This window comes from Chenopodium album, chromosome 8, assembly GCF_948465745.1.
Source record: "Chenopodium album chromosome 8, dcCheAlbu1.1, whole genome shotgun sequence".
Classification (NCBI taxonomy): Eukaryota; Viridiplantae; Streptophyta; class Magnoliopsida; order Caryophyllales; family Amaranthaceae; genus Chenopodium; species Chenopodium album.
This window is the reverse complement of record NC_137841.1, coordinates 6,052,434-6,079,558: the sequence shown is the minus strand read 5'-3', so window position 1 is coordinate 6,079,558 and position 27,125 is coordinate 6,052,434. Positions and strand designations below refer to the sequence as shown.

At 34.2% G+C, this 27,125-nt stretch overlaps 1 protein-coding gene across 1 annotated transcript; it reads left to right on the top strand.

The window, feature by feature from the left end:
* The first annotated feature begins 562 nt into the window (after positions 1–562).
* Positions 563–16,225, top strand: LOC145555733 (flowering time control protein FY-like). The gene is made up of 18 exons (XM_081617462.1): positions 563–1,051; positions 3,168–3,259; positions 4,577–4,645; positions 5,159–5,263; positions 5,538–5,633; positions 5,716–5,798; positions 5,948–6,019; positions 6,104–6,201; positions 6,409–6,468; positions 6,542–6,602; positions 6,693–6,780; positions 6,951–7,014; positions 9,148–9,226; positions 10,090–10,179; positions 13,616–13,704; positions 14,221–14,723; positions 15,053–15,301; positions 15,783–16,225. Exons 1-18 carry the CDS (start codon positions 691–693, stop codon positions 15,852–15,854), a joined length of 2,331 nt encoding a protein of 776 aa, XP_081473588.1. The 5' UTR covers positions 563–690; the 3' UTR covers positions 15,855–16,225.
* Positions 16,226–27,125: the final 10,900 nt, after the last annotated feature.

Genomic DNA, 27,125 nt, shown 5'->3' with positions numbered 1-27,125 from the left:
ACGAGTAAACATGATGTGTTGTGTTGATCCATTGAATCAAATGGGTCGTAAACCCTGGACACTAAGTCACTAGCCCCTCTTTTCGTGTCTGATTCATGTCGTATTATGTTGTGTCAACTTTCACTCTCTCTAATTAAGGGTTCGTTTGGCATTGCTTTGGTTTTCTGTTTTTTGGTTTTTTGTTTTTTAAAAGTATATGATATATGTCCCATAATGAATCAAAAATTATTTAAACATATTAAAATCATAATAATTTTGAAAACTGACAACAAAAAAGTGGAAACACCTTTTTCTTGTTTCCTGTTTTTGGTTTTTGATTTTCAAAAAAACAGGAAACTGAAAACCAAAAATGATGCCAAACAAACCCTAAATGTTTTGTTTTTTGGGACTTATTTTCAGTTTAGTTCAGTTCAAGTCGTTTCAATCTAATTTAATTCAATTTAGTTCATTTTGATTCAATTCTATTCAATTCGTTTTAGTTTAGTTCAATTAAGTTCCTGTCGTTTCAATTCAGTTCAGTTAAAACGAAACGGGGCCTAAGATCACCCCTCCGTACCAAAACTTCACACTCTATGCAACACCCACACGGCCACACTTCAATGGTGAACACAACCACCTCTCTCTAAAACCCTAAACCACCCCATCTCTCAATTTCCCACCTCTTTCTCTCTCCTCCACAAGTCCACAACCATGATGTACGGTGAACCTCCACCCCCACCACCACCGCAGCAACAACAACAACAACCCCAACAACAACAGCAACAACATCCGCAACAGCACCAGCACCAGCACCAGCACCAGCATCAACACCAGCACCAACCACCGCCGCATCACATGCAACACCCACCACGGCCACACATGCAGCATCCTCCGCCGCAGTACCAGCAGCACCCGCCGCTTCCTCCGCAGCACCAACAGCCTCCTGGAATGGACTTTCACCGGGGCCCACCACCTCCTCCTCCTCCTACTATGATGCGACAGTCTTCTGCTTCTTCTACTAATCTCCCTCCTCCTCCCGATTTTCATCACCCTCAACAATCTCCTTATGAATGTAATCTCTCTTCCCAATTTGTTTTTTGTCTTTAGTTTTGTTTTTTGGGGTGAATTGTAGTGTAGGATAAAGGGTAGCAATGTGGTTTGATTTTCGAGATTCGGGTGATCAAATTTAGGAATTGGGGGTTTAAGGGATTGATTGAATTGTTTGTTCAATTGTTAGATTAATGAGTTGTTTATCTGGTTTCATTGTTTGGAAGAGTTTTCGAAATTGTTGTGGCATTAGTTTTATGTTTCTGGGCATTATTTTTAGAGTTAGACTGTAAGGGAAGTAAAGTTGTTTGATTTTCGAGATTTGGGTGATCAAATTTATGAATTGGGGGGTTAGGGGATTGTCAATTGTTTGATTGACGAATTGTTTATCCAGTTTTGTTGTTTGGAAGAGTTTTTGAAGTTTTTGTGGCATTAGTTTTATGTTTTTGGCCATTATGTTTAGAATTAGACTGTCAAGTTTGATTTTTGGTGAACTGTAGTGTGGGGAAGCAATGTCGATAGATTTTTGAGATTTGAGTGATTAAATTATGAATTGGGGGTTTAAGGGGTTGTTTATTGTGGGATTGGTTGAGTTGTTTGATTAATTGAATTGTTTGTCTAGTTTTATTGTTTTAAAGAGCATTCAAAATTATTGTGGCATTAGTTTTATGTTTCTGGGCATTATGTTTAGAGTTAGACTGTCAAGTTTGATTTTTGGCGAATTGTAGTGTAGGGTAGCAATGTCGTTTGATTTTCGAGATTTGGGTGATCAAATTTATGAATTAAGGGGTTAGGGGATTGTTTGATGTGGAATTGGTTGAATTGTTAGGTTAATTGTTAGATTAATGAGTTGTTTATCTAGTTTTGTTGTTTGGAAAAGTCTTTGAAATTGTTGTGGCATTAGTTTTATGTTTCTGGGCATTATGTTTAGAGTTAGACTGTCAAGTTTGATTTTTGGCAAATTGTAGTGTAGGGTAGCAATGTCGTTTGATTTTCGAGATTTGGGTGATCAAATTTATGAATTAAGGGGTTAGGGGATTGTTTGATGTGGAATTGGTTGAATTGTTTGGTTAATTGTTAGATTAATGAGTTGTTTATCTAGTTTTGTTGTTTGGAAAAGTTTTTGAAATTGTTGTGGCATTAGTTTTATGTTTCTGGGCATTATGTTTAGAATTAGACTGTCAAGTTTGATTTTTGGCAAATTGTAGTGTAGGGAAGAATGTCGTTTGATTTTCGAGATTTGGGTGATTAAATTTATGAATTAAGGGGTTAGGGGATTGTTTGATGTGGGATTGGTTGAATTGTTAGGTTAATTGTTAGATTAATGAGTTGTTTATCTAGTTTTGCTGTTTGGAAGAGTTTTCGAAATCGTTGTGGCATTAGTTATATGTTTTTGGGCATTATGTTTAGAATTAGACTGTCAAGTTTTATTTTTGGTGAATTGTAGTGTAGGGAAGCAATGTCAGTTTGATTTTCAAGATTTGAGTGATTAAATTTATGAATGGGGGGTTTGAGGGATTGTTTATTGTGGGATTGGTTGAGTTGTTTGGTTAATTGTTAGATAAATTGAATTGTTAATGAGTGTATGGAGGCCTTGGAGGGTTTCAAAAATGTTGTGGCATAAAGTTTATGTTTTTCAAAATTATGTTTGGAATCAGACGGTCAAGTTTAGTTCAATTGTTGCTGATTTTTTGATTGAGTATTTCCCTGCATTTAAATAGATTATGTAGGAACAACCCTGCATGTGCTTGCTGACCATTTTCTTTTAAAAGCAAAATGCAATTTTCACCCACCCTCTAAGAAGGTAATTTGTCTCCACCGACCACCGCATTTCCCCACCTATAATAATAGATTATGATTACAGTGTTAGGTGGTGGATAAATTTTGCGGACATTGTGAGTTTCTGGATTAGTGTCCTTGGATTGGGATTTATAAATGAGATGAGATTTAGGGAACTAATTTAATGAACATAGTACATGAAGAGGCTTATGATGTATAAAAATTTTATTATTGTAGGAAATCGGATTACTTTTTTTTTATTTGAGACCTTTAGGGATAGTCTTGGTGATATACTTGTTCTGCAGAGAGTGTTACTGAATAAAGCTGAAGTGATCACTTCTTTTCTGATTTGCTTTGTGTAGCTCATGCTGATAGTTATGCTGCAAAACGGATGAGAAAGCTTACACAAAGACGAGCTGTGGACTATACAAGTACAATTGTCCGATATCTTCAGGTATTGAATACGGAGTATAGTTCAAGTAATGCATCTCCAATTGACATGGCAGGAGCTTCTGCATTTTGATTATTTGGTCCTTCAGCCGTAATATCATCTGAGCTCCTAGGCAATGTCCTGGTTTTTCATATGGCAGTGTTTGGGTACAAGGATATAAATTGATTTTATTAAATTCACTATCTTGAATCTTAATTTCAAAAATTAGTATCAAATGCACTGTTTGGAACTTTTTAGATTTCACATCCTGAATTTTCAACTTATATCATGATGTTTAGAAGTTAAAAGTTTTATTTTGAAATTGAAAACAACTGCTAGTGAAATTATTTGATTAATCAACACTGGAGGCAAATGTATACTTGATAGTGATATACATGCATCTACTATCTTTGCTACCAAATCACAGAAGTGGTATCTAATTCAGAATCTCTCATTTACAGCCCTTACAGCATTACACCAAAATAATACCAATGGAATGAAATTGTTTCTTTCTGCCTCTATTTGAGCTGTTTCTTACAACTTGTCAATTGATTTCTGAAGAAAGATTAGGCTTTTTTTATTTTTATTTTTAAATTTATTTATTTATTTTTATTTGGTTTATTTTAAAAGATTTTCTCTTGAAGAATGGAGACTAGATCTTTCTTTAGGAATTTGATAGGTTTTTCCATCGCTTATTTTTTAAGCTCTTAAATTGTTCTTCTCAAAGAATGTAATAGATTTCCCAAGGAATATAATAAGATTAAAACATAATTCTCTGCTTGCATATTTCTGTCCTCAAACTATGCTTCGTTGCTTCTTGTCTTAGTTGTGACTTGTGAGTCTTGTGACGGTGCTTGCAGTGACATATCAAGGTGTGTTCTACACCTGGAGAGATTGAAGAGTTAGGAGAATATAATGATGAAGGTGAAGCAAAAGATAATGACGTAGATTAAAATGTTTTTTCTTTTTTTTTTGGGTTTTGATACTCGTTTATGCAGGTTTTGAATTACTGCAATATCTTATGTCATTAGCTATGCAAGCATGATTACATGTATGTTTTGCAGTAGGTTATATCACGTATCTGTGTTTATATGTAGGCTGTCACCTTGGCTATGACATTTTGATTTGTATATAGGACTTCCTCTTTATGTTATTGTTGGATGTGCATTGAACTGCAGTATATTTGTGGAATTTTTTCCTGGTTTGAATTACTGATCACTCATTGAAGTGTTTGAAGCTGAAAATTTTGATACTTCTTGCCCTGTCTTAAAGTTTCTTATACTTATGGTTACTAGTGTAGATTTTCTGAACGAAAATTCTTTTTATACCTGTTATTTACAGGTTCGTATGTGGCAGCGGGATTCAAGAGACCGAACGATATTGCAACCTACTCCTGCTGCTGCTGTTGATGTGAGTGGCCTCTTTGCAATTTTTTTCCCCCTAAAAATGAATTTATAGTATACATCCTCCACTGTTTAAAGCTCGCAACTTTTGACTTTTTCAATTCTCAATGCACAAATTTGAGATTTTTGACTGTTACTATCTTTAATTGTCTTTCAACAATATACACAATAAATTAAATTAAAAACTAAACATTCAGACAAAACCAACAATTTTTTTTATTACTTAGTCTAATTGTAAGTTTGTTTATGAATAAAGCATAAAATTTGTATATATGTGCTTAAGTTGAACTGTTGTGAGCTTTGAAAAATAGAAGAAATTATGCCTTGTTCATAAACAATCTGAATTTTCAAAATATTGTTCGGTTTCTATTAATTTCTAATTATTGTTAACCTGCTAGAAATTGCATATTGGGAATGCTTTCTAGAAGTATGAAAGGGTTTCATTTTGTCAAATTCTTAGGCGCAGGATTATTTTTTTTTGTTTGTTCACATTGTTGTTTTCTTGTAACTGTTGGTGCAGTTGTTGCCACCAGCTGCTTATTCTGATAATCCATCAACAAGCTTTGCAGCAAAATTTGTTCACACATCTTTGAACAAAAACCGATGCTCTATTAATCGTGTTCTGGTAAGTTTGGAACTATTGTTGTTGGCTGTGTCATATACTATTGTTGTTGAGGGTTTGCTATGCTTCTTGCTACCTTTTATCTCAAAACGATTGGAAGTTTTAGGTTTCAAAGGACTTGGGAAGTAGTTGAAGTAGAGTTTTTCAATATATGCTTCTTGCAATTGTGTCATTTTTGGTGATGAAGTGGCTGCCCATTTTTGTTCAATGTGAATTATTATCCATCTTACTTACTTTTACACTGCGGCACTGCGCTGTGACTGGCTTATGATAATAGTGGACACCCAATGGAAGGCGTCTGATTACCGGCTCACAAAGTGGTGAATTTACTCTCTGGAATGGTCAGTCATTCAACTTTGAGATGATCCTTCAGGTATGTTTGATTGAAGTTGCAAATCTTTTTGTTTTGTGATTTAGAAGACAATTCTGACCCTGTAATGGTTTACTTTGTGGAGGCTCATGAACAAGCTGTCAGGTCTATGGTATGGAGTCATAATGAGAATTGGATGGTCACCGGGGATGATGGAGGCGCAATAAAGTAATGTATTTTTAATGGATTGTTTAAAATTTAATTGATATTTCTCACAGAATCTTTTAGCAATCTTGCAAATTCACTCTTTGTACTGGAATGAGTCTATTTAATGCATTTGATTGTTGACATGATGCTCCTAACTGCGCTTTTGCTAGGTATTGGCAGAACAATATGAACAATGTCAAGGCCAACAAATCTGGTCATAAAGAATCAGTGCGGGATCTGAGGTAATTATTTTAATATTTCTTTTACAGAGTTGGAGGTTGGAGTTTTGATTAATGTCTGTAATTTGGATTATGGTTGTGTAACAGCTTCTGCAGAACAGACCTGAAATTTTGCTCTTGCTCTGATGATACTACTGTAAAAGTTTGGGATTTTGCCAGGTGTCAAGAGGAGACTTCATTAATAGGTAATGTGCTTTGTGTATTTGTAGCTGGAAAATAATTTGCCAACTATGCCATGAACATGATATATTATTCAGTTTGGCTGCCTAAATTGTTTAGTTGAAATTGCCTTTAGCATATCTTTTTCCTTTTTCTCCTCTCCTCTCTTCAATATTGTACATTGTGCTTATTGTAACCTAAGACTGTTGCACTTGTGGCTTGAACTCAGGCAGGCCATGGTTGGGATGTGAAGAGTGTTGACTGGCACCCCACAAAGTCTTTATTAGTCTCAGGTGTGTAAGGCTGTTAGCTCTTTACTGCAAATTTGCCTATGCATACAAGATGTTTACATAGTTTTCTGCTCAGGTGGTAAAGATAACCTTGTGAAACTTTGGGACGCTAAGACTGGGAAGGAGCTGAGCTCATTGTATGTAAATGTGCACACTATTTGATTCTGTAACTATTCAAATTAAATAAATTAAGGTGTCTTGCTTTTAACTTTGCTTGTATTATTCAGTCATGGTCACAAGAACACTGTGCTTTGTGTCAAATGGAATGACAATGGCAACTGGGTACTAACTGCTTCCAAGGATCAAATTATCAAGGTATACACTATTCATTTTTGTTATCGTCTACATTTTTCTTCCTGAAGCATTTGGAGGCAGGGTGGTTAGGGTGAAGGATATGTGAAGAAATCAGTAATATAGCCTTTCCGTAATATGCTATCAAATTCTTGTGTATAGATTGACCTTGAATATTGTCATTTTTCTTGCAGCTGTATGACATAAGGGCTATGAAGGAGCTTGAATCATTTCGTGGCCACAGGAAGGACGTCACTGGTAGGGATAATGATATCTCGTGAAAATAAATGATTACCCCCTATAAAAAACGACTATTCCCTTTGTTGCCCATTGATCTTCCTACTTTCCATTTAGGTTTGCTTTCCATAGATCTTTCTACTTTCGCTTTTTATTACTGACTTAAACGTATGCACGGGATATAAATTTTATGAAAATACAATTTAGGAAGCTAATGAGGAAAGTTAATGGGATTGATACTTATACAGGAAGGTAATGTTGTTAAGGAATTTTGGGTTCCCAAAAAAGTAATTATAAATTTAGTGATACACATATTTATTTGAAAAAAATTAAAAGAACAAGGTAAAATTGATTGCACATAATTTGTTTATTGATTTTTTTAAAGGCTATTGTGAAAAGTTGGGAAATCATCATTTTTATTAATATATAGACATGGTAAATATTATCTCTCCGTCATCTTGCCTTACCCACCAAATGGTTTCACTCATACTGTTTAGTTATATTCATGTTTTGCACAAGTTACAACTTTCTCTTTCCTACAAAAAATTCAAACAAGGGACCTACTTTCCACGAATTCCCTCCTTCCCATGGTTTCCATTGCTACAGTAGATAGGAAGAAAAATGGAGAACCGAGGAAGTATTTGTAATGGACTCATACAGCTGCAAAATGATTCAGGATATCTCTTTAGAAGTTAAAATGACTTAATTTCATAGAACAATCTTTCTAAAATATGCTTTTATCTACTTAAAAGATATGGTTTGAATTTTACATTCACCTTGTTTATTTTCTGGAATATCAGGCCTTTGTCATATGACTTGGAACATCCCAATATGGAAATCATACCCTGTAAAACGGGAGGAAGTATTATTCTTGTAGGAGATTAGTATGCTGATATTATAGATATGTTATGTGCAATAATTTCCAACTTGGGGAATAGGAAAACAATAGTACCAACTATGTACTACATTCGAGGCTTTGCTTCTGAAAGTTCTTTACGCTTTCCACTTTAGTCCATTCCTGAAAGTTCTCTACTCTTTTACTTTATTCCAGTTTTGGAAACATCTTTTGATTCGTTCTGTCATACTTTTTCCAACAATTTATTAAATCACCCACTTCTTTACACTCTCTTACTTTTCCACTTTTTCTTACACTCACCTTTTTACACACTCTCCCTACTCTGTCCTCCTTTTTCTTGCACCCACTCGCTACATCAACACACTCTCACTAATTACATTAATTTGTGTGCAAATAGTAACTGTAAAGAACTTTCGGGATTGGAAGTAGTATTCTTTTTCATTAATACTCACTACTTGTGGAATACTTTTAAAAATCAATGTCATGGAAGAATAGAATAACTGCTATGTGATTTTTTTCTAACTCTTCAAAAGTGTTGGCCTCATTTGACATGTCTGTTTGCGTTCTGTTATATTTTGAGGATCAAACCCAAGTTTCTGTATTTGTGTTAACGGTTAAAAGAAATATCAGTTGGAAAAAAAAAACTCTTCTACTATTTACTATTTTTGGCAAGTACATTTTACCATCTGACTCTTTTTCCTCACAACATTTACTCCTTTTTACTCTCGCCTACTCCATCCACCTTTTCACATCCTATCGCTTACATTTTATCCACATCTTTTGTACACCCTGTTCATTTATCCTGGAAAAAGTAAACGAGTAAAATAAATAATCAAGGGAGTATTTGTATAAGCCATAAACATCCTCCTAGAAAAGTATTCTAGCTTAGTTGGTAGGCAACCCAAATCAGACATGTAGTCAGGAGCTCAAATCTTGTGAAGATTGATTTCCTTATATTTTTTAATTTATCTATTATGCCTTGGTAGCTTTTGAAAATTTTATTTTACTTTTTAAAAAATTGAATGTACAAGTAGTTCATCTCCCACACACAACTGAAATAATTCTGGTTCTGCTGCTTGGCTTGGTTGGAGTCAGCCTTTCAATGAAAAGCCTACATGTCAACCACCCATTTATGTTTAAACAAATTTAGGAAGACCTCACATGAAAAGCTTATAGTCACCCACCCATTTTTTTTTTCTCTCTACTTTCACTTGCATGGTCCTTGTTCTTTGAATTGATTGCAAAACTAATGTTATTGAAGGTTTATTCCTCTTTGTTTCTCCTCTTCCTCTTACCAGCATTGGCGTGGCATCCATTTCATGAAGAATACTTTGTCAGTGGAAGTTATGATGGCTCCATTTTCCATTGGCTTGTTGGGTAATATCATTTTCTCTTAAATAATAATTTTGCTACTTTCACCTTCACTTGATTAGTTGGAGAGAGAGAGAGAGAGAGAGAGAGAGAGGGGGGGGGGGGGGGGGGGAGAGACAACAGCTTCTTAGGCTAAATTTAGAGGAAAGTTGGCCAATTTCAAACAGCCAACTGAGATTAGGATCAATTTTATTCATAAAAGCATAATTAAATAAGAGAACCGTAAAAAAAAAAAATAACATAAGGGAACCATCAAAGAGAATTTAAACAATGGAGGAAGGAGAAGAGTTAAAATTATATGGAAAAGAAAGAAAGGGGACAATAATAGTTTTAGTACAGCACATAACAGTGATTATAGGCTTATAGCTAATGAACGAGGGTTTTGTTCTGTTCCCCAGCTTTGTTTTTTTTTTTTTTTTTTAAAAAAAAAAAGGATTAAATCTCAAAATTGTTCAAATATCTTGAACAATGTGTTTTTAAATTTTAATTTATGTAGTTTTTTGTTCCTATAAGAATCAGCCAAAGGCTCTTTTTTGTTCCTAAAAGCATTAGCCAAGGGCTCTATTTTGTGTGTGGCTTTGCTAAAAGGCTGCTTTTCTATCTGATGATGGAATTCCATTTTGAAATTAAGGACTGCCGCTTTATTGTTATTGGCAATCTACTAGGTGGAAATTTTCCTGTAATTGGGATCTGATAAACTTCCCTACGATACAATCCAAAGGATTTTATTCTGGTGATTGAATATTAGTCATACAATAAGTAAATTATTTTAAAAATATTGTTGACTAAGTGATATGTATTTAGCAGGTCAAATTCTTATTGCTAATGATAAATTAATCTCATTCTCTGCTATGACATGCTGAGTGCAGGCATGAGACTCCACAAATTGAAGTTCCAAATGCCCATGATAATGCTGTGTGGGACCTCGCTTGGCATCCTGCTGGATATATTTTGTGCAGGTTAGTTTAATCTCCTAGATGAACAGGATTACATGATTGTGGAATATCTGTATGTTGATTAGTTATTATTACTCCATCTATCCCAGATAAATTGAAACCTTTATCTCTCTAGGATGTCCTACATTAATTGAATCATACCTTATTTTATTAGTTTCTTTTTTTCAATAAAGTTCATGGCTTGCTGCCCATATCCACACTCCCCGTATTATCTCTACTTTTTTTTTTACCTCTTTAATCTCCATGTCATTTTCCTATGTTATATGTTATACAATATATATTGGATGAGGGGAGTAACAGATAAGAATGTGGGTGGGGGATGTGGTGTGAATGCACGCAGCTATAGTGCTGTAAGTTTAAAGAGGGGACAAAAAACGGGAAAGAGAATCAGGGACCTTTATCACGTATGTGTTATTGGTTTGTTAAATTTTTTTTTCCAGGATGGAATCATTCCAAATGGTTCTATACTTGCAATTCCTTAACATCCTCACCACCCCCAATCCACCTTAAACATCACCCCCAATCCACCTTCAACATCACCCCCAAAGCATAACCACATTAAAGCAATTTGCGGATTTGCCACACTGCTGCCAAAGCTATCCATGGTAGCCGTTCTTAGTTTTCTTCCCCCCATTTCTGCGGGAAGACTTCATCCTTAAATCCAGATCATAGTCAATAATTACTTTCACCACCTCCCAACCTCCTCTTTCTCCAACACCCATCCATCTTCAAAGAGAGAAAGATAAGATATGAAGGAGAGGCAGTAGCTGAGGAAAAACAAAGGAAGAAAATGATGTCTCCTTGGTTATGAACTATAAGATGGTTTTGAGTTTCAATTTTTAGATTTTTCTTTTTTTTTTTTTTTTTTTTTTTTTTTGGGAGATAATATTCAACTAACATAAAAACATTTATGCAATTCCATTGGGATTCTGATTTGTTAAGAGAGAATGTGATTTCCTTTTCATGGCAGAAGTGGGAAAGTGGCAGTGATGATGGAAAATGGGTGGGTATAGCGAAGAAACTAAACTAATTGAAAGAGAATTGATATTTTTTTCTCTTTCTTCGTTCACTTTCTCATTATAAAAACTATGAGCTAAATAGACTGTTGGGACAATCCACCTGTTGAGGGTCAGAAACTTAGAGTGTGTGTTATATTCTTATTTCTTAGTGACGAGTGCTGGGCTGCTAGTCGTGTACAAGAAATGTGGTTTTGAGTTATGTTCTCGGAAGAGTCCGAGTAACATAGGTTTTGAGAGTGCCTAGAGGGTACCAACAAGAACATGAAAGGGGTATTTGGATGGCACTTTAATTGGAGATTGAAATAAATTGAATACATTGTCTTAATTTAGAAGAGATACGTGTTGATTAGCACCACCTGATCAATATTGAACCCTTTTTTTTATTTGAATTTGGTGTAAAAGGATTATGAGTGTAAATACCCGCATAGTGAGGCTTATTTGACTTCTTAAAAATTGCTCACGAAAAAACATTGCCAGCACACAATATGCATACAACTTTAAAATATGAACTTGTCCATGCTCAAGAATCCACGCACATTCCCAACAAGCATGGTTTAAAGAGCTTCAAAACATAAAATAAAGTGTAGATTCCTTCAGGTTGATTATAACTCAATAAAAGGCAAATAAGATGCATTTATCAAGTGAGGGTGGAGACTGTGGGATTATTTTGACTTGAATTAATGCTAAGTCTTCAACTCTCATTATCTCATATCTCTTGCCCAACCAGGGCAACCACCATCACCTAGAAGACATACTCCCCTATCTGGCCACTTCCACCCTCACAAGCACTTTCAGTTGTTTCCCTTGTGTAGCCGCCACCACCTAGATAGCAATTGTTGCAAAGGCTCTCTTTATCTCTCAATGTGGAACCCACTCCTTTATACGTCACCACTACCATCTCCCTCGCCTGTCCCAATGCTCTATCATCCCCTCTCCCCCTCTTTACATTGAACCTGCTTCTCTCACCAATATCCGCAACTTGAATTGCATTAAGGCTGTTGGTTTGGAACCAAGTGGTCAACTCTAACCATGAAATGGTTTGAGGCCTTCACCTACTCTCTTGCTGTATCCTCTCTCTCTTGAGGGAATCAAAATGAAGACATGGTGATGGAGCGGATTCTAACTTGTTGGCTGCCTCTGTTCATTAGTCCTTTACTCTCCTCTCTAGTGACCATCTGCAAGTAAAAGACTTGGTGAAACTGCATGCATAAGTCCATGCACCTTGCTTTCTTATACTTTTGATTATGAGATGCTACCTCGATTTCATAATCTTCTAAACATTTACAGTTTGCGTATGTGGATAGATGTAGCTGAATACCTCAAGAAAGACTGAAAGAAATATGTATATCTGACCAAATTTTTATATCTTTTGTTTTCCAAGAACGCAAATGAATTGACACCTTGTACATTCAAGAATAGTATGATGGAGACCCCGATTGGAGGATGATGACAGAATATTTCTGTTTCTTTTTTTTTTTTTTGACACAGTGGTGACCAAACATTCATATTGGTGGAAGAGGGGGGGGGGGGGGTAGTGATTCTTTCCATTTTTACCTTTGTCTATTTTCAAGCTACATGGTTGATGGTACTAAGCCAATAGTCTTTGGTTTTCCTGCTTTCATACTCCCTCTACTCCATTGCCTGTTAGAGTGTTAGTATGTAAATATATATAAAACCATGGGGTATGTAAATGTATACATAAGCATGGGGTACCCTATAGAAAGTTCTAATATCCTTTGAAAATGATTAATGACTACTCAGAGGTACAAAGAAACTGGACCTTATTAGGGAAGGCAAATAAACGACGCAGTATCCCAATCGTTACAATTGGTGTCACTTAAAGCTGGGTACACAATTCTTAAGATAATTAAAAAAATTTCGAAAAATGACTGCAACATTCAATTTACCTATCATTGAATATCTATATTAAAACAGTAGCTTAACAAAAGAAGGCTTTTTCCCACCATTAAATAAGAACTTTATTACATTACAAAGCAGCAATGCAAATAATAGGTAATAGGCCTTACAAGATAACAAATGCCCAGAATCAAAAGACACCGAAGAAAACAGGAACAGATAGGTAAAAAAAGGCAGCAGCTTCGCCAAATGATTTATATTCTTCATCTCTTGTATAGTATGCAGTATCACTTTTTGAGCGGACTCAGAAAGGAATACCTTCAAATTTAGAATATTAGATCATTTTTTATCAGGGTTAATGTAATGGCAATAGGTCCAAAATTGAACTTCCGTATTTCTAGTTTCGCTCACTTGAGTTGCATTTGTTTGTTGGGAAAAAATCACTCATGTGAAACTTATTTATGCTTTAAGGGATTATATAGCTGATTCAAATTATGTAATGTTTGCTGCAGGCAATATTAATGTGCTTAACATCTCTAACCATTGTCTCCATTTCTTTGCAGTGGGAGCAATGATCACACGACAAAATTTTGGTGCAGAAATAGGCCGGGAGATACTGGTCGGGATAAGTTTAATGCTGGCTACAACCAAGGTTTTTACTTGGATTTTTGTTCTGCATGTTCTTTAGTGCTTTTTATTACCAAGACGATTCTAAATTTTTGGGGAACATGATGTCGTCACTCAGGCCTGTTCTCTTCACCTGATTTGTGTTGAAGTTTTTTTTTTCTTTTTTTCCTAATGATCAAGCTGATTTTTAGTGTAGATTTTAATCGAATCATTAGAATAGTTTATAATACTAAGTTGTTGATTTTACTGATTGCAACTTGAGTTTATTGAACAAAAGCTCAAAACTGTTATTTAGTGAATAAAATTTATTTTTACTGTATTATTTTTGTAAGATTAAGAGAACATGTGCACACGGGTTTGACTTGGTGATTTCAGCTGGCCTCCTTTGGGGAGGGAGGGTGAAGTTGGTCGACACATATTTAATTTAATGTCATCAGTGCAATTAGTTATAATTTTATGTATAAGCATGGATAGGAAGGAGCTATATCAGCATTCTTGACCTGCGTGCTGCATTGTCTAATTTCTTTCCTTTCTTCTGCAGGCTACAGTGAACAAAATCCAGCTTTTGCAAATCGTGCAGCTGGGAATTTTACTATGCAGGAACAGCCGACAACACCGGGACCATTTCCTCCTGGACTGTCACGAAATGAGGGTACAATTCCTGGTGTAGGAGCTGTGATGCCACTTTCCATTCCGTCAGTTGATAATTCCCAGGGAGAGCAGAAGCAGGCTCATCCACCTCCTTTGCCACCAGGCCCCCATCCTTCTATGATGCCTCCCAATCAACCTCAATCATATCAACATAATCCTCAACAAATTCCACAACAAGGAATCCCCCAACAAATGCCTAATTTTCCACAGCCACCTCCAAATATGCCTCAGTTACAGCCTCCATCTCATATGCCGCTCCATCCACATCATCATATTCATCGGCCCCCTCCCCAAATGCCACCACATAATATGCCCTCTAACATCCCTTCTTCAATGCCTGGATCCATGCCGATGCCACCTACATCAGCTCAAATGCCAATTCCTGGTCCTATGGTAAAATTTCATGGACTTAACTATTGTGTACTTGGGTTGTTGACTTCATTGTTTTTGTATCCACTAGGATTTATGCTTTTATTAAGTTCAGTCAAGTGTGTTTCATTCCTAGTTTCCTCTTGGTTTTTTTTATGGGCTTTTGTTTATCCAATCTTTTGCTGATTTCTTAAAGGGAATAGGGTTTACATGGTTATCTCGTTCCTACTTTTAATGGGGATCTCATTATATGTTTTGACTATATCATTCTTCCTCTCCCACATTTCTTCTTGAACGGGGATTGCTTGAAATGTTCTTTTGGTGACCTCTGTTGATCTTGTGTTTTGTTACAGGGAATGCAGAATGCTACAAATCAAATGGTGCCACAAATGCAGCAAGGGCATTACATGGGCATGAACCCTATGCAGTCAGGTCCCATGCCTAGTGGTGGAATGCCTTCCTCTGGAGGTTTCTCAAATGGCATGCCAAATATGCAGGGCCCACCAAGTACGAGTGGGCCACAAATGTATCCTCCTGCAGGAGCATTCAACCGTCCTCAAGGTGGACAAATGCCGATGATGCCTGGGCTTGGTCCTTATCAGGTACGTGTTTGAGATGCTGTTTATCTGTCAGCATTACCGCATTATATCATTTAGATTGTTGTTTTAATACTCAATTAAATTGGCATATTATAAATTCCCATTTTTTGCTAAAGGATATGTATTAAAATGGGAAATGTAATTGTGGTTATGTGAAATAATAGGAAGCTTACAAACCTTGTTGCTGCCAAGTGCAAAATTTTCTTCTGCGACTGATATGTTACATGATTAAGATGTTTATTTTTGTATGTAACTGACAAATACTCTTCTAATAAAACTTAAGGGGTAGAACAAAATTGTGTTGCTTTAATTGCGAAAAAAAAAAGAAAGAACTAACTGTATGGCCTAGTGAAATTATACCAAGACTCAATCTTCCTATTCCTTGCTGTGAAATGCAGCAAATTGACGAATTTACAATTAAAAATGTTTGTTTATTTCCTTCATTTAATTTCGTAAACTAAACTGTTCTCACTATGAATGGCAGCCTTCTAATCAAAGTGGTATGCCACAGCCTCCTCTACCACCTGGTCCACCTCCACAGCAAACACAACAATAGGCATATTGGTACGCACCTAAATTAGCATTGTTAATCATACCTGAGGACTTGGGAAGCATGCAGTTGCGGATTCATGGAGGTTGACCCGCCTCTGCATAATCTCGGGCAGATGGGTGAAGAGCAACCAGTGGTAGTTGATTCACCATGAACCTTTTGACTTGTATTTAGTCGGCGGATACAACTGATTGTATATGGATGAGATGGCTGTTAAACAAGTTTTGGTCTTCAAATATTTATGGTGCCTTTTTCATCTGTACTTGTACCTAGGGAATATCCATCCCTTAGTTGTAGAAAGCCCTTTCTTATTTGAGCTCTTTAGATTGGCAGAAATTAGTGTTTATTTTTTCAAAGAAAAAGCAAGTATTCTGAAATTGTTGTTTGAAGTGTAATTCTGCCAATTTACCCTTTTTTATCTTTTCATTTTGTTATGAAATCACTCACTACAGCAATTCAAAGCGATCGCATTCAAACCGTTTGATACCAAACCCTTAAGGCTTAATACAATTGGTCTAATAAGATAATAATGTACTTCATATGATAAAAATAAGAGTTGATAGCTAAGCTAAGGCCTATAGTAAGTAATAAGTTCAGAAAAAATCTAGGTAATATTATTATAACAAGTAAAAGTGAATCATTAAGCAGTAAAACTAATCCAACATTTGGTAGATAAACTGTAAATAAAATACCAGAAAGGTTAGCAGGGCCGTAGTAGACTCGTGGTTTGTAAATTGTTCTCATCTTATAATATCCTGTCTACTGTCTTTTTTTTCTTTGGTTTTTTCTAAGCTATGCCCTCAAGGTTGTAGAGTTTCTAAGGTGTGTCCATGCTTTTTCAAAATTACAAGTTGTGCCCTCCAACTTAAGTTGTTTAATTAACCGTACCCTATGACGTAAACTCGACGTTAGAATTGTAAATAAATAGGAAGTAATAAGAAGCGGATGAGAAAAAAGAATAAGAAATACGCCAAGAGCTTGACATATCAATGGTTGCTTTTAGAAGAAAGAAGAAAAGGCAGATGAGAAATTTTGGAAAAAAATGTTAAATGTTAACCTACTTATATAACTCTAACTCAATTTGGGCGTGAAATTTCTCTCCAAAGTGTAGTAATGAACCGCTAACACAACTACTAACATTGGATTAACGTTATAGGATACGGTTGAATAAACACCTTAAGTTGGAGGGTATATCTTGTAATTTTAAAAAAGCATGGGTACACCTTAGAAACTCAATAACCTTGGGGCATAGCTTAGAAAAACCCTTTTTCTTTTAAATTTACAAATAAGGTGTATGGGGAGCCCCCTCCTATCAGAGGGAGGGGGGGGGGGGGGACAAGGTTCAAACTCCCGCCACACGGGGAAGGAGGAGGGGGGGAATGGGGGACTAACCATCCGTCCATCTACTAGATCCTGTCCTTTAATAGAAGGTGTATCCATGTATATAGTAAATGTTAAAATTTAATACTCCATATTTGGATATACACAAGAACTTATTTTATTTATATCCCAGAAGTTAATATATCCCTACTTTACTATTATGGCAGTAGTTAAAAATCTTTGACCACATAGACAGTAGAATTACATGGAATTAGAGGAGTGTTTTGTTTCATACTACTTCGTATTACAATTGCCCTATCTTACTTATATAACTTATTCCTACGATTAAAAAAATAAACTACTCCGTACTTTGTAATTGTCTTATCCACCTTAATTTTGTTAGAAAATTACGTGTTTTTTGGTTCCCTTTAATATTATTTGTGAGATGATTTAGAAAATTAGATTATAATTAAAGGAGGTAGTATATTTTGTAAGTATCAATTTTTATAATTTTATTTTTCTAAAAAATAATAAAAATTGATAATCAATGTCGTGCATAATCATTTAAAAGGGGTGTTGTATGGATGATATAAGTGTATGAATAAGACAATTTCATGTTTAAGCACATAAGGGATGTGTTTCCGTACAAACAAGTACTCTACATGCTACCCTTCAAAAAAAAAAAAAAAAAAAATACTCTACGTGCTATTAGATTTTACTGAACTGAAATTGTTTTTATTAATGTTTAGTTATATTTCTTCTTTAAGATTATTGATTTTTACAGAACTAAAATTATTTTAACTGAACTTGAAATTATTTTTGAACTGAAATTATTTTTGCTGAATTGAACTTATTTTTACTGAACTGAAATAATTTTTACTATACATTATTTTATTTTTTTTGGGTGAAGTGACAGGGCCTAAGCATGACATTTTTAATTGACTTTATTTTTGAAGCCACATTTTTAGTTGACTTAATTGATCATGAAACAATTTGGCTAGGGTAAGAAATACATTAGCCACCAAATTTCTTATTTCATCATTATTTAATAAAATTATGGAAAAGGCTATATGCATCCATTGATGCATATAAGAAGCTAAGAGTGAAAAAAATAGACATTACATAAACATTTATTACACCGATTTACATATAAATTGTTGATAAATTCTCAATGTATACTAAAAAGGATTAATATTAAATGGTTGCATATACCATTACCCTAAAATTATTGACTTAATCAATCAAAGAACTAACTTCCATTCACATCATGAAACAAAATGGTTAAGGTTATGATAAGTATTTGCCATCAAATTTCAATAGCTTCAAATTCTCTATCAAAATTTGCAAAGTACAATTGTCCATATTAGCATGGATATGATAATTAAGATAATTTATGACAACGACTAGCACTTCCTCTATTGGTTTTTTAGTTGCACCATTTTTATCCTCAATATGTTTCGTATAACTATACCCATTCGTTTGATTATTTTTTATTTTTATTCTTTGGTAAAGGGTGTGATCCAACTAAACCTACACAATTTATGGCTCAAAGTAGAGGTGAAAAAGATCCGAGCTAGACCGGGCTTTAGCATCAAATTTCATGCCTAATCTCGCTTAATAGTGGCAGGCTTATCAGGTCAAAATTGGACTTTTCGAACTTAGGCTTATATAATACTTCCTCTATTCTTTTTTACTTGACCTGTTTCTTTTATCACGCTTGCCAATGCAAAACTTTAACAATCAATAATTTTAATTCTTCATAAGTAACAATTATAAAAGTTGTATATTACGATAGTACTTATTGAGATGAATTAAAAAAATATCATATGAATATATTTTTTCTTACATATCATTCACAAAAGACGGTCAAAGGAGAGGTGGTGAATAATGCAAAAGTCAAAACGAGTCAAGTAAAAAAGAATGGAGGAAGTATGCATTTTATTGGACTGTGACAATTCAGACGGGCCATAATCAATGACCTTTTTTTTTTGTTTGAAGAGAATGACCTCAACTTCAGAGTATTGAGGGTAAAACATAGGTGAGTTTCCCACCATCTCTCTTAATTAATTATTCAATCAATTACACACATTCATTATATACAACCAAAAATACCAAAATTATACCTTAAAAAAAAGTACCAAAATTACAAAAAAAAAAATAAAAATTGGACACAATAGGAGTATCAAAAATAGTCTCTAAACTCAATAATTCCAATCATTCACTATAAGTATTTACATCCCTATCAAATTTTTACATAATTAAGGTCCCCCCTAAAAATAAAAATAAAAACCCTATCATAAGAAATATCTTTTTTAAAAAAAAAATCCTAATTTCGATTAAACTCACTTTGTTATACCCAATTACAACACTGCGGTTCATAATCAACGTGATAATTAATTCCGGAAAAAGGATGAAGGATAACCTAATTCCGGACACAGAAAATAGTTATAGGTACCTAAGAATTAGCAATATCTTGGGCATATGTAAACATGACAGAAAGAAAACTGCATAAAGCTGCCCACACGAATGCCGCCACTCGCAACGACATGCTCAATCTCATCGCCATTGATGCTGCTTTTCTGCTCCTTAATTGCCCTGTTATTAAAACTAAATTAAACACAATTATATCGATAATCATAAATTAAAGAAAAACAATCAAACAATTCATGAAACTAATCAAAATAAAAATTTGATCTTGGTTTTTCAAAGTGTACCTGTATTACGAACAGAAAGTTGGAAGATTAAGGGAAGAAGTTGGAAATTTGGAGCACAGTGCAAAAAAAGGAAAAAGAAAAAAGAAAAAAAGTTGTTCGGTTTAATATGTAATAATGTAATGACGATTTTAATTTATATATATATATATATATATATATATATATATATATATATATATATATATATATATATATATATATATATATATATATATATATACACGTATGTATTTATTGAATTACTTTTTTTATGAATTGTTTCCTTTATCTAGAGGATTGGGCTTTAATCAAATTTCACTAAAATTCTTATCCAATTAATTGGTCCCATGAGAAAGTATAAAGAGATAATTCAGCTACCAGCAGAGCATCTCCAATGGCAAGCTACAATGCTTTATAGCTTGCTTTTCCACATCAATTTCTAAGCTACAACACTTTTTAAGCAACAAATTATTCCAATGGTAAGCCACAACATATTGTACTTTGCAAAAAATAAAAATTTTAAAAAATAATAGATAATTATACACATGTTACAATATGAGTGGAGATTATTTGTCTCTTTTTCAATCAAGCATGTAGCTTGGTTGGGCTACAGTTGCTTGCATGTTGCTCAATTTTTTGTTCTCCAATGGTAAGCATGTAGCTAGAAATTTTATTTAAATTGCAAGCAAGTCCTTATAATTGAACCATTGGAGATGCTTTAAGTTCCTCCAGTTTATTGGTGTTTAGCCCATTTAGTATTCAGAAAGGCAGATGATGAAAATAAAGGGGTGTTAAATACCAATTAGTCTAAGGTGCACCCTTGTGCACCTTAAATAGGTGTAACAGCGGCCCATAAATAAAAAAAGGCCCATAAGCCAAAAAAAAGCCCTAAAACTAACTTCAAAACACGGTAACTACAATACACCCACCCACACCCAGTGTCACGTCACTTCCAAACTCAGAAATTGCTATTCTTCTTCTTATGATTTTCTCTCTCCTCTATTTCACTTTCTCTCTCCTCTATTTCATTTTCTCTCACTAAAAAACTGCAAAAACATCAATGGACATTAGAAAAGAAATGCAAAATCAACAGGATCCTTCCTAAAATAGGCAATTTTATGTAAATTTCACTTAATTTTGTTTGAATTTATATGATTATCACTTAATTTTGTTTGAATATTGTCCGATACTCTATTGTTCGAAATTATTTATTGGAATTGTAAAAAAAAATTAGTAAAATCAAACGGATACCTTATGTTCACATTCCGAAATGCATAGTTTCATATTTTGAATTCTTATGTTCATATTTTGAATCCTTTTGTAAACTTTCTGAAATGCTTATATTCACTTTCTAAATCCATTTGTTCATATTTTTTGATATATATGTTCACCTTCTAAAATGCTTAATTATGTTCATACGCATTCAAAAATGAACCATTGCATATGTTCATATTTTGAATGCATATGTTCATACTATTAATACTTATGATGCATATGTTTCATAATCATATTATTTTTTATTTCTTCAATTTTTTATGCTCATAATTACATGCCTTATATTCATAATGATATTTTATATGTTCATAATGTAAATATTCATAGTAAATATTTGTTGTTCATAAATATTCTCATTAAGTCTTTTTATGCATATGTTCTCTTTCTTAAATGCATATGTTCATATTTTTTACGCATATGTTCATCTTTTAAATGGTTATATTCACTTTAAGGAAACCAATGCTTACGTTCATATTTTGAATTGTTATGTTTACTTTCTGAAATGCATATGTTTATATGTTTTATGCCTATGTTCACTTTCTGAAAAGATAATGTTCACATTTAAGGGAACCTATGCATATGTTCATATTTTGCATGATTATGTTCATTGATAAAAAAAATGCAGAAAATCAGATGAAATTCATACATAGATGAAATTGATTGAAGCTAAAAAAAAAAAAAAAAAAAAAAAAAAAAAAATTCATATGAATTCAAAAAATCAGATAAACAACCAATTTCATATTGTAAAGAACAGATTCAATCGTTAAATCGAAAAAACGAGAAAAATAAAAAAAATTAAAAAAAAAAAGAGGAAAAATGAGTAAAAGAAGGAAGGATAAAAACAGAGTATAATTTGTGAATTCAAAGATTCATACAAATCTTAATCAATCGAAATTAAAGCACAAAATCGAAATTCACACAAAAATCATACTTAATAACTGTTTTTATGTTGTAAGAAACAAATTCAATAAAAAAAAAGTGTAAAAAAGGGGGAAAGTTACCAAAAAAAAAAACAGATGAGAGAAAAAATAAAAAACGAAGGAGAATAATAGAGGAGAAGAAAGCTAATGTTCACTTTCTGAAAAGCTAATGTTCATATTATGCTGTTATTACACCTATTTATAGGTGCATGAGTGTGCACCTAAGAATATGTGGTTAAATACCGTCATCCAAAATTATCAAAACCGCCAACATTTAGTGTGAATGGGCAATCATGTCCTTAGTACTTCACCACTATCTTTCCTCTTGCCATCAATCACTAACACCTTGACACCACCACCACCCACACCACACTGACCGGCGACTATCACCACTGCACTAGCGACCCACCACCTTCCCTCCTTTTTTTTTATTTTTAAATTTCGGATTTTCAGGCAATCGCGCGGTAACCAAAGCCCAAAATCAATTACCGTGTATGGTAAACGGAGCCCAAAATCGGTTACCGTGCATGGTAACCGGAGCCCAAAATCGGTTACCGTGCATGGTAACTGGTTTTGGGCTCCGGTTACCATAGAATTGATTAAGGTTCACGGTAACCGGAGCCCAAAACCGGTTATGGGCTCCGGTTACCATGCACGGTAACCGGTTTTGGGCTCCGGTTACCACGCACAGTAATCAGTTTTGGGCTCCGGTTACCACGGTTGCCTAAAATAAATAAAACCACCACCTTCACGCCGACCAGGAAAGGTGGTGGGTTGTCATAGAGGGGGGTGTGGTGGGTCATCGATCAAAAGGGGTTGTGATCGCCGGTTGGAAGGGGTTGTGGGTTGCCGGAAGGATGAAGGGATGGTGAAGTAGTAAGGGTATGATTGTCCATTCACACCAAATGTTGGCGGTGATGATCATTTTTGTTGGCGGTGTTTAGCAATCCATAAAATGAATCCTAACATTAATCTCTAAATACATTGATTTTTATACATGAGCTTAAAGAAACTTTTTAGACATAGCTGATGTGCATTAGATATTGTACAAATTCAAATGACTTAACTTCTATAAATAGAATTAGTTTATGGATAGTTTACAGAATATAAGAAGTTATACCCCTAATAATATTACTCACCTACTCTAAATTAAAATGTTGTTTTTATAGGTTTTACGGAGTAATAGTACATAATTCTCTATATGAGGCCATATGATAAAATTAACCTAAATAAGTATTTTATGTTTTGAGTAAAATTTAAGAATTAATTTGGCATGTGAGGTGGATTTAAAGATCGTGTATAGATTAAGGCTCTGTTCACCATATTTTCACTTGTATTAGAGTTAATAAGTTTAGACTAGGGTTATTAAGTTTAGATGAGATAAGTTCAGGAAAAATAAGTTCACATAAGTTGGGATAAAGGTTAATCACAACTACCAAGTTTAATCTAATATATATAAATAAAGTAGGCATTTTTCGGCAGCATTTGGCGCGCCACATAAGAAAAGGTATTATTTTGTCCAATGAAAAATTAGATTAATAATTTATTTTAGAATTAAAAAATTTACTCGCCCCCTAAGCAAAAGTGACGAATAATATTTAAGAATTTTGACACATACGTAAAAACAATGAATAGAGAATAATTAAAATTTAAATTATTTTTAAAAACCAATAATTATCTTCTCTTAAAAAAAAAATAATAATTATCTATATGGATGCAAATTTTTAAACAAAAGTGATAAAAAAAAATTTTAAATTTTTGCCATGTAGGTAAAAACAACAAATAGTAATTTATTAGGATTTTATTTATTTAAGAACACTAAATTTTATCATTTTTATTTGTTCCAAAACTAAAAATTATCTTGGGAGCACCACATAAGAAAAAGTATATTTTCGACCAATTAAAAATTAGATTTCTATTTTATTTTAGAATTAAAAAAATCACTCGCCACCTAAACAAAAGTGACGAATGAAAATTTAAATTTTTGCAACACAGGTAAAAACGACGAATAGTAATTTATTAGGATTTTATTTATTTAAGAACACTAAATTTTATCATTTTTATTTGTTCAAAAACTAAAAATTATCTGTTGTCAAAAAAAAAAAACTAAAAATTATCTTTAGATATTAGGATTTATATTATTTAAAAAACTAAAAATTATATTTTAATATTTAAAAAATATAAATTATCATTTGATGTTAATAGTTTTATGTAAATATCTGATGATATGATACTTTCATACAAAATTTTAAAAGCATCGCACGCCACATAAGCAAAAGTAATATTTCGACCAATGAAAAATTAGACTTATATATTAATTTAGAATTTTAATTTTCAATCGCCATTTAAGAAAAAATTGACAAATGAAATTTGAGAATTGAAAACAAAAAATAGTAATTTAAGATTTAAAATATAAAAAAAAAACAAAAATTATCTTTTATATTATCTTTTACATTAGGATTTATACGAAGTATTATTTTAACAAATAATTAGAAATTAAAATATATATTTTGATTTAATGATTTTATCTAACTATCTGACGAATGAGATAATATTTATTTCAATTTATAAATTCAAGTTCTATATATACGTAAAATTTGAATAAGAATAATTTAAAAGTTAACAAAATATTTTACCTTAAATTAATGTTAAAATAAGAGAATAGAAAATAAAAACAAAAAATATTAAGAAATTACAAAAAAATATACAAAATGAAATATTTAAAAACCGTGCATCGCACGGGCTTACATCTAGTTTATAACGAAAATAAGTTCTAATAAGGTTAGATAAGTTCAATCAATCAATCAATCAATCAATCAAAGCCTTAATCCCAAAAGTGGGGTCGGCTAACATGAACCAAATTTGATTATTCCGTGTAGTCATCAACATAAATCTTTCTCCTCCATCCCTTACGATCCAAAACTTCATCCTCACGTAAATCCATGCACTTCATATCCTTCCTCACTCCTTCCAACCAAGTCATCTTTGGTCTCCCTCTTCCTCGTTTAATCCCTCCATGGTCCCACTCTTCCACTCTTCGCACCGGTGCACCCTCGGGTCTCCGTCTTACATGTCCAAACCAACGCAGACGATTTTCCCTTAATTTATCTACAATGCCCGCCACACCTACTTTCTTGCGAATAACCTCATTTCTGATTCTATCTCTTAAAGTGTTTCCACACATCCACCTTAACATGCGCATTTCCGTAACCTCCATCTTTTTAATATGCTCTTTCTTAGAAGCCCAACATTCTGTACCATAGAGCAACACTGGTCTTATGGCAGTCCTGTAGAATTTTCCCTTCAACTTTAAGGGAATGCTGCGGTCGCATAACACTCCCGTGGCCGCTCTCCATTTAAGCCACCCTGACTTAATCCTGTGGGTCACGTCTTGATCAATGTCACCATTCTTCTGGATGATCGACCCTAGGTACTTAAAACATTCACTCATGGTCAAATCCTTTCCATCCAAACTCACCACTTCATTGCTTGTCCCCCTCTGAGTGCCAAAACGACATACCAAATATTCAGTCTTACTCCGACTTAGCTTAAACCCTCTAGATTCCAACCTTTGCCTCCATTGCTCCAACTTGACATTAACCCCATCCTTAGTCTCATCCACCAAAACGATATCATCTGCGAACAGCATACACCATGGAACCTCATCTTGAATTGGTCTAGTTAATTCATCTAGAACCGTTGCAAAAAGAAAAGGGCTTAATGCAGACCCTTGATGCAATCCGATTGTAATAGGGAAATCTTTTGTCAACCCTCCGCATGTCCTCACATTTGTTGACACATCCCGATACATATCCTTAACTAGGTCTACATACCTTCGTGGGATACCTTTCTTCAACATTGCCCACCAAAGTATCTCTCTTGGCACCTTGTCATATGCCTTCTCTAAATCAATAAAGACCATATGAAGATCTTTCTTCTTTACCCTATAAAACTCCATCATTTGTCTTATCAAATGGATTGCCTCCATAGTAGATCTCCCAGGCATAAAACCAAATTGGTTATCTGAAATGCTTGTGCATGCCCTCAACCTTTGTTCAATCACCCTTTCCCACAACTTCATAGTATGGCTCATAAGCTTAATTCCTCGATAGTTAGAACAATCTTGAGCGTCTCCTTTGTTTTTATAAACCGGGACCAAGGTGCTCTTCCTCCAATCTTGTGGGATCCTTGTAGCCGTCCATATCTTGTTGAAAAGGTTTGTTAACCAATCAATACCAATCTTACCCAAACACCTCCACACCTCTATCGGTACCCCATCAGGGCCAACCGCCTTCTTAGGTTTCATCTTCCTCAGTGCAATCTCCACCTCTACTCTCCTAATCCTTCGCACATACTCCATGTTGATTTCTTCATCACTCATAGAGGTATCTCCTATCACAACTCCATTACTTCCATTAAATAATTCATCGAAGTACCCCTTCCACCTGTCCTTGATGCCCTCCTCTTGCACTAGGACCATTTGGTTCTTATCTTTGACACACTTCACCATGCCAATATCCTTCCTTGCCTCTTGTCTTCTCTTTGCCATCTTATAAATGATCCTTTCTCCCTCCTTGGAATCAAGCTTTTCATAAACCTCCTGATATGCCTTTTCTTTTGCTTGGCGAACAGCTGCCTTTGCCTTACTCTTAGCCTCCTTATACGCTGCAAAGGTTTCATCACTCCTACATTTTCCTAAGGCTTGATAGCATTCCCTTTTTTGCTTAATTACTGCTTTCACCTCTTCATTCCACCACGAAGTATCTCTCTGTACCGAAGTTCTTCCCCTTACTTCCCCTAAGACCTCTTTGGCCACTCTTAGGAAACAGTTCTTCATTCGTAACCAAGTCATGTCCGGATCCACCTCTCCATCCCAATCCGCTTCTTCAATTACCTTTTCTGTAAAAACCTTAGCTTTTGCATCCCTTAGGGTCCACCATCTTATCCTTGGTTCTTCTTGTCTAACTTTTTTCTTCGCCTTCTCTTTCAGACGAATAGTCATTACCAATAGCCGGTGTTGGGTGACCACACTCTCCCCTGGGATAACCTTACAGTTTATGCAACTTTGT